The sequence below is a fragment of the Monodon monoceros genome, unplaced genomic scaffold, assembly GCF_005190385.1.
Source record: "Monodon monoceros isolate NGI ecotype Baffin Bay Population unplaced genomic scaffold, NGI_Narwhal_1 Super_Scaffold_9, whole genome shotgun sequence".
Classification (NCBI taxonomy): Eukaryota; Metazoa; Chordata; class Mammalia; order Artiodactyla; family Monodontidae; genus Monodon; species Monodon monoceros.
Window position 1 is genome coordinate 34,495,404 of NW_021703786.1, and position 16,407 is coordinate 34,511,810.

The 16,407-nt window shown below is 42.9% G+C and overlaps 1 protein-coding gene across 15 annotated transcripts in view; it reads right to left on the minus strand.

Moving 5' to 3' along the window:
* Positions 1-9,604: 9,604 nt before the first annotated feature.
* KCNJ16 (potassium voltage-gated channel subfamily J member 16) overlaps positions 9,605-16,407 on the minus strand; it is a 144,244-nt gene continuing 137,441 nt past the window's right edge. For 14 of the 15 annotated variants that reach the window (XM_029211898.1, XM_029211908.1, XM_029211899.1 and 11 more), the window contains one exon: positions 9,605-13,234. In XM_029211898.1, coding sequence (XP_029067731.1) covers positions 11,887-13,146 — 1,260 coding nt within the window. In that variant the 5' untranslated portion in view covers positions 13,147-13,234 and the 3' untranslated portion in view covers positions 9,605-11,886. Of the gene's footprint in view, positions 13,235-13,726; positions 14,316-16,407 lie in introns of those variants that run through there. The other variant, XM_029211911.1, reaches the window with a different exon arrangement.

Genomic DNA, 16,407 nt, shown 5'->3' on the forward strand with positions numbered 1-16,407 from the left:
CTATTTCTGCAGGTATCCACATGGGCTACTTTCTCTATTCCAGGTTTCTGAGAAAGTGTTATCTCAACTGAGAGGCTTTCCCTGACTGCCCTACCTAAAACGGTATCCATCCTCTTGGCTGGGATACACACCTTTACTCTTTTTACATAGCACTTAACTATGCCTGGCATTAAATGATGTATCTGTTTCTTTACTTTCTGTCTCTCCTACTAAACTGTAAGTTCCAAAAGGGCAAGATTATTTTTCTGGTTAGTTCATTATTGCCTTTACAGTGTCTGTGAATGACCAGACACAAGGTAGACACTCAATATGTGAATACATGAATTAATGAATTTTAGAAAAATCAGGTACTGTGACTGAAAACTTTTATCTCACTGACTGCAATAATCCTAGACCTGGAAAATAGATAGATGATAGATAGATAGATAGATAGATAGATAGATAAGGGAAGGAAGGAAGGTCAAAAAATAGAGTGATGGTTTAGAATGAGAATCATTGTTCATTGCCACAGCACTGAGAAAGTACATAGAGTTAGAAGGTATGGATCAGGTATGGGTTCTGCTTTTTAATTATGGGATGCTAGGCAAGATGCTTTCTGATTCTTATCATTTCATTGGTAAAGTGCTTAGAAGAGGTGCATGGGAGATTTTGGGCTTCTAGAGTCCTATGAGACCCATGCCTCATTTATGGTGACATTATATTTCTAAGTGAGGCAGCACTGCAACATCTTATGACAGGGATTTGAATATTGAGAAGAGATCTTTTTTCAGACTGTAAAAATAGAGACAGTCTCCAAGCGCTGAACATTTCCTCTGCGCTGCTATTGTCTCAAGTGCTTTTGCAGGCAACTCGTCATTTAATTGTCACAACAACTTTATGAGGTAAGAACTTTTAGGCCTATTCCACAGATAAGGAACCTGAGTTGGAGGTGGAGTACTGTCTGCCCTCTGTATCTGAGGGTTCCTCCTCTGGGGATTCAATCCGCGGGGTATGTGTGGGGATGTGGGACCCGCAGACACCGAGGGCCAACCGTACTCTGCTATTTTATGTAAGGAACTTGAGCACCGGGGGGTTTTGGTATTCGCAGGACTCCTGGCACCAGTCCCCCTTGGATGCCAAGGGATGACTATAGTTTGCTCACAGGCACACTGCTAGTAATCCACAGAGCTAGGGTTCAAATCTAGAGCCGTTCACCTCCTAGATTTTGGTCGAGGTTAATTTTGAGAGTGTGACAAAGAGAGACACAGAAAGATGGGGAGATAAGATATAGACAATGAGGACAGGAGAGATGGAGGAGTTCACAGACATAGATGAGAAGAAACAGAGGCCAAGCAAGGGATGAAGAGACTTAAGGCCCATACGAGCATGGTTACGCATCTAGGGGAACGTATTACATTCTCTCATTCTCCACACACACACTATTTACAATGAGAGAATTGCTGGAACTTTTTTTTTTTTTCTCATACTTTCATCCTTGATAAAAGCTATACGCTTGATGAAACAAGCACTAATAATATAAAACAGTGGCCATTTCTGAATTGATTACAAAATATTAAGATATTATTTAGTTGCCAGCAGACAGTGCTACGTGGGAAGGTGGTTTGTCCTCTTTTTTTCTGTTCCTCACATCTGGATGCTGACATACGTGGAGCTCAGAAAGCAGAAAAAGCCTTTAAATGAGTATCAAAACTCTTTGAAATGCATAAAAATTATAAGACAATAATATACCTATTTACAAAGCAAATCTTCACTCATATTATTAAAATTGTGTTTATTAAACTGCTTCTATATATGCATATTGACATGACTATACTCATACAGTATATTGGCCATTGATCCCTAAATGCTGGCTGCTTTCTCATGCTATAATTAGATTGCTAAATTATTTATTAGGTTCTCAATGGAGATGACCCAGACTTCGACGCCTATATTTGTAGATCGAGAGTGGCAGTCTTTTTTTTTTTTTTTTTTTTGCGGTACGCGGGCCTCTCACTGCTGTGGCCTCTCCCGTTGCGGAGCACAGGCTCCGGACGCGCAGGCTCAGCGGCCATGGCTCACGGGCCCAGCCGCTCCGCCGCATGTGGGATCTTCCCAGACCGGGGCACGAACCCGTGTCCCCTGCATCGGCAGGCGGACTCTCAACCACTGCGCCACCAGGGAAGCCCTGAGAGTGGCAGTCTTAATGAACTCGAACTTCATCTTCTAAATGTATAATCCATGTCTACGTAGCAGAGGGAAAATCTGCTACATGGACTTCATCCTTAGGCCGTTTCCATTTGTCACTTTTAAGCATATGCGAGTTTTGACTTGAATGGTGCCCATTATATTTTGTTTCTAGGATTTATTGGCAACATGCTTCCCAAGTTATTCTTCCAAATATCATCCCCTAGAAGTGAGGGCGGAAAATAAAAACTTAATGGATTTACTTCATGGAAAAAAACGTGTTCTCTTGTGACCACAAGGTGGCACAATGGTGACCAAAAATACTCAACCTCCTAATAGAATTGCAATTACTGGAGGCTTTTACATAATTGCTGTTATTAATACTGTTGTTATTATTATCATTATGATATTCCAAAAGACCAACACATCGCCCTAGCCTTTGGTGGAAAGAGAAAGTGTCTTTATTTATGTTTTTATCTTCTTCCTTCTGCCTGCAAAATCGTTAATATTTTGCTTCCTTCCATTCCCCAACCCCCAGAAGCCCCAAGCTACGCAAGGAGGTGTGCAGATCCTTTATTTATTGTCCAAAGCTTTAAAATGACAGCTTAGATAATAGTAAGTTATTGTACGTTTCTGGAAAAGGATAAACAAAACTTTATATTGTTTGATGAATCTGATGCTGCTCTCAAAGCGTTAGTCTTTCACGACTACTCTGGTATTTATTTATAATGTAAGAATAAAAAAGCCATTTTGGAAACTTTGGTTCAGGTTTGTTATCTGCAAATTGCTATTTCTCTCAGGTCCACACCAGGTGTGATACTGGAAAGAAAACCCAGAATATTGCAAATGTGCTCTCCGTTTATTTTATGATTGTTTGGCATTGAGATTAGACCACCTCTCCTCAGGGCTCAGGGAACTCAGAGGTCACTGGGGTCTGGGAATCCAGGTGCTGCGATCGTAGTCAGTTACATACTTATCGGGAGGATATGAAACAGCGGCCACTTTTTCCTAAATGGAAATGAAACACAGGCTGGCCAGGTACAGTTGCCTAAGTCATTCACTGCACAAGTCACCAATCTGCAGATGCATCAGTTAATAATAACACAAAGGGCTACTAGCATCCTTGGCTGAGCATTTCCCCCCCCAACTTCCATAGATTAAGCCTTCTGGCATTTCAACAATTTAATAACATATTTGATGCCCTTTGTTCATTGGTCGTAAATTCAGGTTGCCCTCATCAGAATCTTAGTGTTGTACTTTAGTGACTACGTTTTTTATGCCACTACTTGCTTCCGACCTCTGTAATTGCAAGAGCAATATTTCATTTTTTATGAAATCAGACTTGTGTCATTTTTAAATGCCTTAAATTTTGCCATTTAAAGTAGGTCCAATTTTTTAAAAGTACAGTAATATGAGATCTGAAAACTAAGTTCAACAGATATTATTATTGTAAATGAACTACTGATTTATCACGAGAAGTATTCAGTGTACATCACAGTTAGTTATACATTAAGGAAAGATTTGAAATGAAGCAGAAAATAACATGAAAGAGGAATTGTTCTGTTAAATTTAGATAGTCCAGTAATCATAAGAATAGGAAAGGTTGTAGTAAATTACATATGTTAATGAAAAAAGCACACACAAAAAACAAGAAACAAAAAAAAAGTCATGGGTAGAAGTAAAGTGAGGGGGAAGCCATCACATTTTGTGGCTTCAAAGAATCACGAGAAAATATAAAGAAACCAGGAGTGTTCAGAAACTGTGGACCAGAGAGGTTGAGTAACTTCCCCAAATCCCACAGCTCGTTAGTGGCAGTGCTGGGACTAAAATCAATTACTCTTGGGAGTGGGAAGACAATACATTTAGAAAGTTGACCTCAGCCATCAACCTACACATCACAGTGAAAGCATGAATATTTAGAAAAAAATAATTTTGTGATCATTACTGAAGCATTCTAATGCTATAGCTAACAATCCTTTTGCTTTCAAATTCCTTTGAAACATGCTACTAGGACTGATAGATATAGAGAGAAACAGGAAATATTAGTTGATTGAGCAACTCCTAAGTGCCAGGGAGTTATGTGTATATCTTCACACACACACACACACACACACACACACACACGTGCACACATATATATGGATTGTGAAGAGTATATCAGGATACGTGTGTATATTATTATCTCCATTTATACTCAAGAAGAAACTGAGGCTCCGTGACAATTGGGAAATTGCCCAAGTTCACACAGCTGGCACAGAGCGCATCTGGAATCCGAGCCCACTTCCATCTGATCGAAAGTCCACGACCCTCCTACAAGAGGGTGTCACACATTAGAGAAAAAGACTTGTACTTCCTCATCCCAAATGACTTCAACACCTCTTGTCTGGCACCTGAAGCGAGGCAGCCAGTCTCCTGGGTGGTTCGCGTATTCCTGGGGCCACCAGCACATCACACAAGTTCAAGTTGCGGCAGCTTATTTGGGTTGTAATGGATCGTTTTTGGATACTGAGATTGCTGCTCCCAGGACCCCTCTAATTTAGTGAAAAACACTGAGAAGTTTGAGTATAGTGTATGGTATTGTGACATAAAAGTTAAACACTTTTTGAAACAGCTTGAAGTTAATACCCAGCAGGTGGTTTACATGGAATGGGCGGGTACACTGTAGGATATGCAGTCTGGTTTCCCCTTGGTTTGGTACTATTCACTAAGTCTTCGTTGTATCTCAGTAGAGTAGTATTTTTATTCTCAAAGCACCATTTTACTAAATCCTGATGCCTCACTTAATGGAGAAGAAGTTTGATTTATGTCATCCGAAGTGGTTTGGGTAAGATCGTATACAAATCATTTACATTTGGATGGCAATAATTTATACTCCTTCTACCAAATGATTGCTCCTTTTAATTTTTTGTCCTTTAGCAGTAAGTCCAGATTAAAAGTTAAGGAACGTATAGGGCTTCCCTGGTGGCACAGTGGTTGAGAGTCAGCCTGCCGATGCAGGGGACGCGGGTTCGTGCCCCGGTCTGGGAAGATCCCACATGCCGCGGAGCGGCTGGGCCCGTGAGCCATGGCCGCTGAGCCTGCGTGTCCGGAGCCTGTGCTCCACAACGGGAGAGGCCACAACAGTGAGAGGCCCGCGTAAAAAAAAAAAAAAAAAAAAAAAAAAAGTTAAGGAATGTATATTAATTGACAAAACACTAAAAGAACCTAAGAATTTGCTGCTGGCAATAATAATAATAGCTCACAATTATTAGCATTCGTTCTGTGACAGCTACTGTTCTAAGCTCTTTACAAACATTATCTCGCTTAATCCTTACAGCAACTGTAAGGTGGGTACGATGAGTTTCCTCTCCTCACAGCTGAGAAAACTGGGGCACAGAGAAGTTAAGAAAATTGCCCGAAGTCATGCGGGAAGAAAACAGAGGATCCAAACCTAGGTAGCCTGCGCTCAATCTCGGCTTAAATCAGCAAGAAAAGCTCTAGACAGGGGAAGTAGGGATCAGAAACTCCAGCTAAGTTGCTCCAGGTTGTGCAACTACTAAAAAGCGCAAACGTTGTCAGCCCAGGTGTCTGGGTCTGTCTCAGGTTGGCCTCCTTTCCTTTTAGGGCCTGCCTCAAAAAATGGAGCACATCCATTCACTGGAAGAAAAAACCCACTGCTCACCGTGTGTCCTTACCCCTGAGGCTGGCCCTGCAGGAAGACTCAGTGCTCCTGCTTCCAAGGTGACAGGCTTGGTGGCTGGTCCACGCTCAGGGCTGTGCCCCGCTGTGCACTATCATTGCCCTGGAAACGCGTGAGACTTTTAAAATTCAACCATTTTGTTTACATTCTAGAAGAGATTATCCGCATTCATCGTTGCTCTTATCAGCTGTTTCCCACACTTTTTTTCCCCTTGCCCACATTCCAGCCTCTCTAAAAAAATCAATGGCCGACCAACAGTTCTGTTCAGAAGCACTTCTAGAAAGTAACGGGCTTCTATTTAACAGAGGGTCTTCAAGGGGTCACTTTTCCCATTTAACGATTTTACAGAAGAAAACTGATCTCCGGCAGCACATCAGGACCAATTATTGCCTCTGGGGATTCCAGAGAGCCCCGGTCATTGGTCGTAGTGATTTCTTCCTCGGCTGCATCTCCGAGGCTTTGTCTCTTTGGGCAGATCATTTTTCCTCCTATGTAAAGTGGATTCGGACTAGATGCGCCGATGACCCCCAGTGTCTTAAGAATCTTTGCATCTGGAAGTGTCAGCGGCTGGCAGACGCTGCCTCTCCGCCTGAACCGGCCCCGCGGCCAGCCTCCCTCCCCAGGCAAGCTGCTATCAGATAGAACCAACAGCACAAGGCACGATAAATAACTGATCTCCAACATGTGCTTCCAATTCAAATAAAGAGCCTTTAACCGCAGTGTGCAGCGCACGTGACAGAAGTATTTTATGTGGAAATTTGAAGGTTTCTGATAACTTGCTGTAAAGAAGTTTTCACAGGGTCTAAACCTCTTGGGGCTTTTCTGTCTCAAGTTCACGTTACTTAGATAGTGATTAAGAAGGTTTTATAAGCCCAGCGGTAAATGACAAAACAGAGAAAAAGCATTCTTTGGCCATGTAATTTGGCAAGACTTAGTATCTGTTTGGGTTTTCATCCACCGGGCCTGCTGAAAACTGAAAATGATTAACCTGTCTCTCTCGGCAGCCTGTGGAGTCTCCAGAGTTTTCATGGAGAACCTGACATCAGTGATGACCCAGCTCAGGTTACCTTCATTATTTAGAAGACTCTCGATCTCAGCCCAGTAGCTTTTTCTTGGGATGACAGACAGACTCGAGATCCAGTATTCTTTTACTCTGTAGTACTTACAAAATAGAATAAATCAATGAGACCAAACAGCAAAAGGCAAGAGTTTATTTTAAATTGTTCCTGCTAGGTGCTCAGCAGCTCAGAGTCTACTGAACTTTGAAACGTTCAGCCATGTTGACCTAAGTCTCCAAACTCTGCACAAAAGATCCCAAACCACAGGCCTGGATATTTCCCGAGGAAAGGAGCACAGGGTGACCTGATGAAGCAATAGGCTGCCTGCCCCTGGCCAAATCTCATGACCCAACCACACGGTCGTCAGAGGCTTGTGTGAAGTTGCTTTAGTAAACTAAGAGCCGTGAAAGAGGAACTTGGGAATTCACTTGGACGTAAGGTTTTTCTTACTGAAGAAAATCTCCAAAGCAATGCGGAGGAATCGCGGTGTCCAGGCAACAGTAGGATTTTGCCTCTTCAGGAAAACGTCCCTGTAGGAGGCCTTGCTTGCTCTCTGCCCACAGATGGATTCAAACTGCGTCTGTTACTAGCTTTCATTTTTAAAGCCCTCCCACCCAAGACAGCCTTTGCAGAGAGTTTGCCAAGTGCCTCCCTGCTGCTTTGTCTGTGTTATTCCTCCTTGCATTCTGTGTGTGGTGCCACCAGTTTTTTCTCCAGAGCACGGGTCATAGTGCTTTTAAAAGTGAAAGTTAGAGAGTGAGAGATTGGCTGCAGCAAACTTAGAAGTGGGGCAGGGCTTTGTGATTTAGAGAGTGCCAAGGGTGTAAAGGATGTTTCTAGAAGTCCGAAGGCAAAGCTTACCTTAAAAAAAACCAAAACAAAACAACCCAGGGGCTTATAGTGTCTTACAGCATATTCAGAATGGAAGAATCAATGCTTATAGTGGATGGAACTAATAGAGTATTTTAAACTGAGTAGAATGAGCGCCCGATCATTTAAAGGAGAGTGGTCCAGAGAATCTGCCTCACGTACCCTGGCCAACTCAGACGGAACGAAGTACGAATATTTAAAGTCAGGGTCTGGGTTCCTTGGTATATTATATATTCAGAGTCCACGTGGATGAATTCATGCAGTCTGATCTCGCCGGGGGTTCTTAAACACAGCCTCGGTAGAGTTCTGCTTTCCTGCCCAAGCTGTACGGTGCTTGCTGGCCTGAGTCTGCAGAGATTTCAGGTCACCAGCCCTAGTGAAAGTCCCATTAAAACACAGAATGTTATTCTGCAGGAGGGATGGAAGAAGGTTAAGGGCAGCCCGACAGCAGGCCTGGCCCGTTATCTTATCAAGGTCACTCGGCCCTCACTGTCTCAGAGGGATTTCCAGGCCTAAAGTAATTCTTTTGTATTTGTTTTACAATCATAGCGGTATTTCCTCAACTCTCCCAGAAAAGATGTGGTTTCCACAGAGACCCGCTCCGTGAAATGGCATCTACAAGTTCAGGTTGGACATAACTGGTACATCCTTTTTTTCCTTCCCAGCCTTTCTTTCCTGGTTAATTCCCTCTAGATCTATGGCTCACTCTATCAGTTTGGAATCGTATTTATTGTCACCCCTGCAGAAGTCTGGAGATGTGCAACCTAGGCTTGCGCTCTTTCTTTTTTTGCGGTACACGGGCCTCTCACTGTTGTGTCCTCTCCCGTTGCGGAGCACAGGCTCCGGACGCGCAGGCTCAGTGGCCATGGTTCACAGGCCCAGCCGCTCGGCGGCATGTGGGATCCTCCCGGACCGGGGCTCGAACCCTGCATCGGCAGGCAGACTCTCAACCACAGCGCCACCAGGGAAGCCCCGCGCTCTTTCTTACTTGTCCAATTTCCTTTGTCAGGAGCATCCCTGATTCTCACTCTTAAGAGAAGGGCTTCAGGAGCGTCAGCCACCAAGTCTGAGGCCCAGGTGAGGAAGAGGACGAATGCATGAAGGTAAGAGGGCCTTTGATCGCTAAGTCAGCCCCAGCCAAAGAGCCTTCTTAGAAGTCACATCCAGAGAGTTCTGCTGGCATCTTGTGGGTCAGAACTATGTCACAGAAGCATACCCTCCACTCCACCCTCGGCTGCAAGAGAGACTGGGAAACACAGTTGGAATTTTTTTTTTTAACCTGGGCACTTTATTATCCCAGTTGGGAATGTGTCAAGTCAGGATAAAGTTAAGAATGAGATATTTGATGACGTGGAAATTAAAAATATCCACCCCTTTGTCTTCTGTGTGGGGATTAAGTGTATCTGTGCAAAGCACCTAAGGGTACTTGATGAGCTGGTGGTCCATGGAAACAGCGTTTCCTTCTCTCTTCCTGTGTTCCCTCCTCCCAGGCTATAAAACACAGTGGAGCAGTGCCTTGATGCCACGATTTCTTTTCTAATTGGGTCTACTGAGTAATGTCTTTTTTAGGGGGAGACGAATGCCAGAAGAAAAAATATTCTCATCATTGACAGAGCACTTCCAACTAGAAATGCTATTTTGCAGGGAGGTTTCTAGCAATGCTTACAGGAGCACTTAATTGTTCATTTGAATAGAGCTGTTCTGCAAACTGTTAGAAACGAATAAAAAATGGTTTCTAATTCTGCCCACATCCTAGCTCTATGAAACAGCAATCTCAGTTTGGGTGCCCTGTCCCCCCTGCTGACCACAGCCGCAGAATTTCCACTAGCGTAGGCACACACTTTTTGCACAATTTTAAGATCTTTATTATTATGTAACTCACTGGGGTGTCAAAGTGTGTTATCAATCTAAACAGAAAATGGCAGATAAATATTACATGGGGTTGTACATTCTATTCTGGGTAAGAGAATTTGATGGAAGAGGCACGAAGCCCAACAGAGTGTATTTACTGGACGCTGACACCTCTATCTTGATACTAACAAAGCAAGATCGTGAACAAGCAGAGTCCAGGAAGGAAAGTGAATGAAACTAGATGGGCGTGAAACATGCCAAAAAAGGGGGCAAGTTTGTTTGTCGTAGTGTTGGCTGTTTTCTACTTGGTAGATTGTAATATTCTAATTTAGCTGAGTAATTGCTGCTCCAAAATCCAAATCTACAGGGCATGTGCAATTTTAAAAACATGGGTTTTGCATTCCTGGAACAAGACTGGAAAAAAGAAATGCATTTTTTAGCACTCAGATGTTAAGTTTCAGGACGATTTTGCAACCTGTGACCGGAACAGATCTCTTATCCATACAACAACAGGAGTACAAGCTTTGCACTCGTGCATCATAAAATAACTTTATTGCTCACAGGCAAAAGAAAGGAGGAGGAAAAGGAAAGAAGGAAAGCAGGGAGGGAAGAAGGAAAAAGGAGAAAAAAGAAGGAAAACAAAAGAAAAACTTTATATACCTATACATTTTACTTCTATTGGTAATCTTGGACTCTGCGATTCAGTAAAATCTACTTGTGTGCTTTAATTTAAATGGGGAGAGAGAGAGAGAGATTTTCCAGAAAAAAGCAAAAACTATGTGTGTGTGTATATATATTTAAATAAAATAAACATGTGAAAACCTGTGGCATATACTTATTACCAGCTCAGCAAGAATGTAAAAAATAACACAGATAATTCGGGATACGGCTCGTAAGTCCTCAACTGATAAAGCTTAGAGCGCCTCTTCACTTGCAGGTGATTGGATCTGTGTGTAAAGTAATCACGATTAACATCTTCTAAGGTGGAAATAGAGTATACACATCTATCTCCTGTCCTACAATTTAAGCAATTCTAAAGCACTTAGCTGACCCACTTCATAATGTGCATTAAAATCACCTTCATTATATTCACAAAATCCTGCATTTAAATGATTGTTCCAAGTTCAATGGAAGCGTTTCTTAAAATTCACAATTCAAGTTATTTGTGTTTTCTAAAGTGACCCATACGGGAAACATACATAATTGCTTCTAGGCACAAATAAATACTTTTCCCCTCACAGCCTCCCCACCTCCTAACCCCACCGCAACTGCTAAAAAAAAACACAAAAAAAACAGGGTTCCATCCCTTGTGTAGCCAGAGCTCCAGTCTTCCAGGACCCAGGAACACGTTTTCTCTCAAAGAGTCTGAGGATGTTTATGGCTCTCCATTCCCTCACCCCATCTCTAGGGTCCTGATCCTTCTTCTTGTCCTTCCTCAAAGAAGGTGTGGGGAGGTGGACATAAGCAGTCCCCTTGTCACACACTTTACAAAGCTCCTGTTTGCCTTATTTCTGCCCCCCCCCCCCCGAGCCATTTGTTGGAGTCAAACAGAGCATTTAAGAGAGAAATACCTCTCTGAGTAATAACGCCAACTTTTCTTCTGCCTCACGGATGAGAGAAAAAGTAGCTTCTAGCACTGCTTGATCATTACCTGGCAAGTGGCAGGGGATTCACCGTCAGAGCCGGTGGCACTGTTACTTCCTACGGCCACTGCCTCTGCCAGCTGATACCGAGACACTCTGCGGGGCAAACACAGGGACTGATTTCACAGTTAAACAGCTCAACGTTACAATCTACCGAACGCATCCCTTGCACATCTTGATTATATGATATAATGTCTTTATAGGTAACTCATACTACCGATTTGGATCCATTTAAAATTTTTATTATTCATGCTATTCTCCTTTCTACTTTCTATTATCCCAGTGTCCTACCTTTGTTCCCTATTATTGAATATTATACCTCCAACTGACAATACAAGTATACGGAATAACAAAAGGAGATGAAATTTAAATTAATCAATTAGGCCTCTTAATAGCGCCCCTAACACAAAATTTGCTAGCCAAAAAAAAAAAAGTTAAACAGTTGGATATGATGTAATGCTTAGATATCTTTTATCAAGTTTAACCTGCTCTATTTATCTTCCTTCCCCATCAAAGACAGCTATCACCTTCTTTAAAAGCTCTGTTGATAACTACTTGCCTTAAGGCGATTGGCTAGGGGGTAAAAACGTTGACTGGGAGCCCTCGTACTTACAACTCAGGACTACATTTGGGATTCTACAGAGATCCTATTCAAAGTCAGGAGAGCTTTCTGATAAGGTGCTTCCTTACACTGATCCGTGGCGGAGGTGGTGGTTTCCTCTGGGTTTTCACAGCTGCTGACGATGGCGACGGCGCTAAATGACCTTCTTCTGACATTGGTGTCTGATGTGCCGGGTCCTTGGGCCGGCGGGCCTTTTCCCATGTTGTGGATCTGCTGGTCCTTCCAGTCCAGTTGCTTGGCGCTGCAAAAGGGAGCATAGACTTCCACGCTGCCCTCGAACTGCAAGCAGTTCACTTTGTAATACTTTCTCTTCACTTCCAAGACATCATTAAACCTATGGCCCCAGAGAATTTCTCGGGGAACGTAGGAACTCCTGGATTGGTGAGAAGTCCCGGTAGAGTCGCCAGTATAGATAAATGTCACCAAAATCTCGAAGTTATCTTTGGCCACGGCTTTTCGGTCAAGGGCATACAGAGGGCTCTCATGGTCGATTTCATGAACGATCGTTACTGGTGTGACAAGGATGATCTGGTCATTGACTAACTTTAGGTCCTTAAATGCCATCGTCATCCGCCCGTCGCTGTCTTCTGTGTAGCGGAGAAGCTGGGCCCTGACCGTGCCTTCTACCACGTGGTTGGGGCGGAATTCACCGATGCGCCACATGAGGCAAAGTTTCCCATCTCTCATGCCGATGAGGGCGAAGTAGCTGAACCGAATGGTCTGGGCTCTCTTCCTGGCGGTTGCCATTTTGGCCAAGGCAGCCCCAATGATGAAGGTGTTTATAATGCTGCTTAAGATGGACTGAAGGATCACCATGAGCACGGCCGCAGAACATTCCTCGGTGACACAGCGAGAGCCGTACCCGATGGTGGTCTGGGTCTCCAGGGAGAATAAAAACGCCCCCGTGAAGGAATGGACGTTGTCCACACAAGGTGTGATGTCAGGATCGTTCAACAGGTCTCCGTGATGAAAGGCTATCAGCCAAAAGATAGAGCCAAATATCAACCAGGAGAGAATGTAAGATAACGAGAATATCACAAACATATGGCGCCACTTGGTGTCCACGAGGGTGGTGAAGATGTCCACCACGTAGCTGCCCCATTCCCCAAAAATGTGCTTGAAGTACACGTTACAGCTGCCGTCTTTATGGAGGAGACGCCTCCTTGCTCTTCGCTTCTCGGCTAGAACATGCTCCTGGGGGTAGCCTGGGTATTTGGGGTCCACGTTCACGATCGGGTAGCTGCTGCCGTAATAGCTCATGCTTTCTAATGCCCTTTGGGCATCCGGGTGACTCCTGGGGCGGCGACTGTTCTAGGGGTACTGCTCTTTGTGAGTTTTCACTTCAAACCTGAAAAACAGAAAATTCGACACACTTGCTTTTAATTTCCATCTCTAGAGCAACGTGCCCCACTGGAAGCAATTTGATGCCATCTGAAACAGCTAAGACTTGATTTGCGCGACAGAGGCATTAAGTATTGATTACTCAGTTCAGTTTAGAATTCAACTCAGTCATTACAGGAACAAAATATGCGATTAGAGAAAATAACATTTTTATACATGCATAAGGCTTCAGTAAACACTATGATTATCCCAAATGAGTCCTCACTACCTCTTCTGACCCGACATCAAAAAAAAAAAAAAAAAAAAATTTGTCTTCATTTTGTAGACTCTTCTGGCCTGAGGGCATTTAGAAAACAAAATAATCTGTAACGTAAAAAGGCAAAATAGAACTCAGGTATTTGTCTAGCCGTCTTAGAGGCTTTCTGCCTAAGTCAGATGGTTTTCCTTAGAAAAAGGAGGCAGTTAAGGGTTTCTACATTCCCGTTACAATGTAACTTACATACAGGTTGTATCATAGACGGTCCCTCGCCTTCTGCACCTGTGGCCTCCTCTCTCTTCCACGGAGATTTTTCTTCCCTGTGTACTTTTCAGAACAGGACTGACAGGGATGCTATTTCAGATTCAATTCCTTTACCCTAGCTCCACCTTCGGTCTTGAGAGGAAAAAAATCTTTCTTAACCCCAGAGGAGTTAAAACCACTCCCAGGTAAGCTTTCAATAAAGTATAAGATTGCTTCTGCCTTTGTTTCAAAACATCCATCCTTTTTTCTTTCTTTTCCTTTTCTTTTTCTTTTTTTTTGGACACTGGAAGCTTTTCTCTTTCCCTCTGAAAAGAAGCCGAAAATTTGCCAAGGTTGCTGCTAATCTTGCTTCCCTCTTAAAGGGAGAATGCTGCGATTGGACTCTTTTCACCAGCTCTTCACTGTATTGCTGACGGTTTCACAGCTATGACTGGGCAAAATCATTTTCCTCCCTCCAAATCCATTCAGTCTTTAAAAGATCAACTTATATTGATACATACTGTTATTATTGCTTTTAGCATCCTTGATATAGGCCAATAGTTTTCCAGCTCAAATCTCAAAGTAAGTTTTAAACATTCAATATTAAATGGTCCTTAGTTACTTTTAGCCAAAAAAGGAGTCACTGGGGCCCAATGTTAACAGTTCAGTAATTACTAGAATACGTTTTCCACATCGTCTACCTGTGCCAGGTGCGGGAGGGGCGTGGAAGGGGGAGGGGAGGCTCTGGATCAGAGGATCCTGCCACTTGGCAACACAGAACATTCCGTGGGCGTAAATGCTGTTCCGGACATGGAGACACCCCTTGAAACCAACCAAGGCAATTAATCACCAAGTACTTATCCAGCGCCTTCTCTGCTAGGAAAAGGGAGGAATGAGTTAATTTCCCTCTAGTCAACAGGAATCATTTTTCTGCTTCTCCAGGGATCGGGCCCTCTTTACACTAAACACTTTGCTTGGTGGACCACAGTGAGGATGGACACTGGTTACAGCCAAAATGTCCCGTAAGGCGTGTCCGCGTTTCTCCCTGTCTGTCCGCCGGCCCTGGCCACTTCACCCAGCCGTCCCCCAGATCTGCTTTGAAGAGTTACAGCCTCTCTTCGGTCAACACTTCAGCCGTGTTTCCGGGAGACAATTGTATACTTTCAGGATGGGACCCAAGGCTGACAAGATGCTTACTGGAATGTTGAAGGTAAAACACTCCCACAAATTTTGCCCAGAATATATGTGATTCGTTGTAGGTTCCTGTCTGATTTGCCATTGAAGGACACTTTACAAACAAGAAGCTATTCAAGGTCGTCAGTTTCCACTCCCTCTCACATGATCATTCAAGGCATGAGAACGGGACAGTTATAATCAAAGGCCCACATGATTGCAAATTAAGAAGGAGATCTGGAGGTAGGGTTATTTTCTTGGTGAAGGCTTCCTTCTAACCCAGTTCCTTAAAGGGAACTGTACGCACGGTGGGAGTCTGAGAATGAGAAAGCACCATTCGTAAATCAAGAGCTACTGTGTGACTCTGCTCTTTCCTGCTACCAAAAGAAAAAAGAAAGGTTTTTATTTGCAGTGGCGTTTGGTCGGCATCCCTGTGAATTCCGGTAGTGCCAACAACTGTTATAAACAAGCCATTTTTAATATACCTTCAACAGTATGCTAATTGGTGAATGAAATTTCACTTAATGCAAGCTACAAGTGAGCAAATGTGAGTATGTAGAAAAATTATTTCTGAATAATGTAACAATTTCAGGGATCCAAGTTAACAGCTGTGAGAATTCTACCCCCAACCCATCACATCCTCTGCGGTGGGTTATTATCACGATCATTCATTTCAACTTATCCAGAGAAAAGCTTTCAGATTCTGTTTAAATGCATAATTTTATTCATCTATCCTTTGATTCTCCCACCACGTAAATGATGCATTTCCAAAAAGACAATTGTTTTCAAGCTAAATGACAGATCATAACCAAGCTAATCTTATTTAATATTAACCATTTCTCAGCCTACACCATGAGCTAAGGAGTTTACAGCGGCCCTTTTGTCAAAATGGCTAGACAACATAGATGTTTATTTATTAATCTCTTCTTTCATATGCTGTGTTAACTTGAGCACTTTTTCAATTGTTTGCCATTAAGTAACAGAGGATAAGGCTTACTGATTGACTGGACATTCTATATTTAACATCTGTTTTTCTCAGAATTGAGGCTGGGCTTTAAAATTGCCTTAATGCTTTCATAATCATCTTGTCCCCATCGATTCCATGATGAAAAAGTATTTTCAGTGTTCCTACTTCTGTATTTCTTTTCACATGCTGTGTTCCCTGCTCTCCTGAAACTGATGGTGGCTATTTCATTGATTGCAAAATTCCTTTCTTTAAAAATAAAAATGGAAATATGATCACTGCAATTACAAAATCATGGGATATAAAACTCAAAAGTAAATGCTAAATCTAAGGTCCCTCTTCTACACCAGTTTCAAACTATTTTGCCCGGCGATTAATGACAGAGGTAAGAAAGGACCTTTGTCATTACATGCAATTTCTTTGTCGTGACATGGGGTCCTTTTACAAATGTGGCTTAGATTAAGAGGCAATGCACAGTGAGGATGGTGGATCTTCCTGAGAACGCCATCCGAGATTCTCAGGAAAGATTTGCAAAGATTCTCAG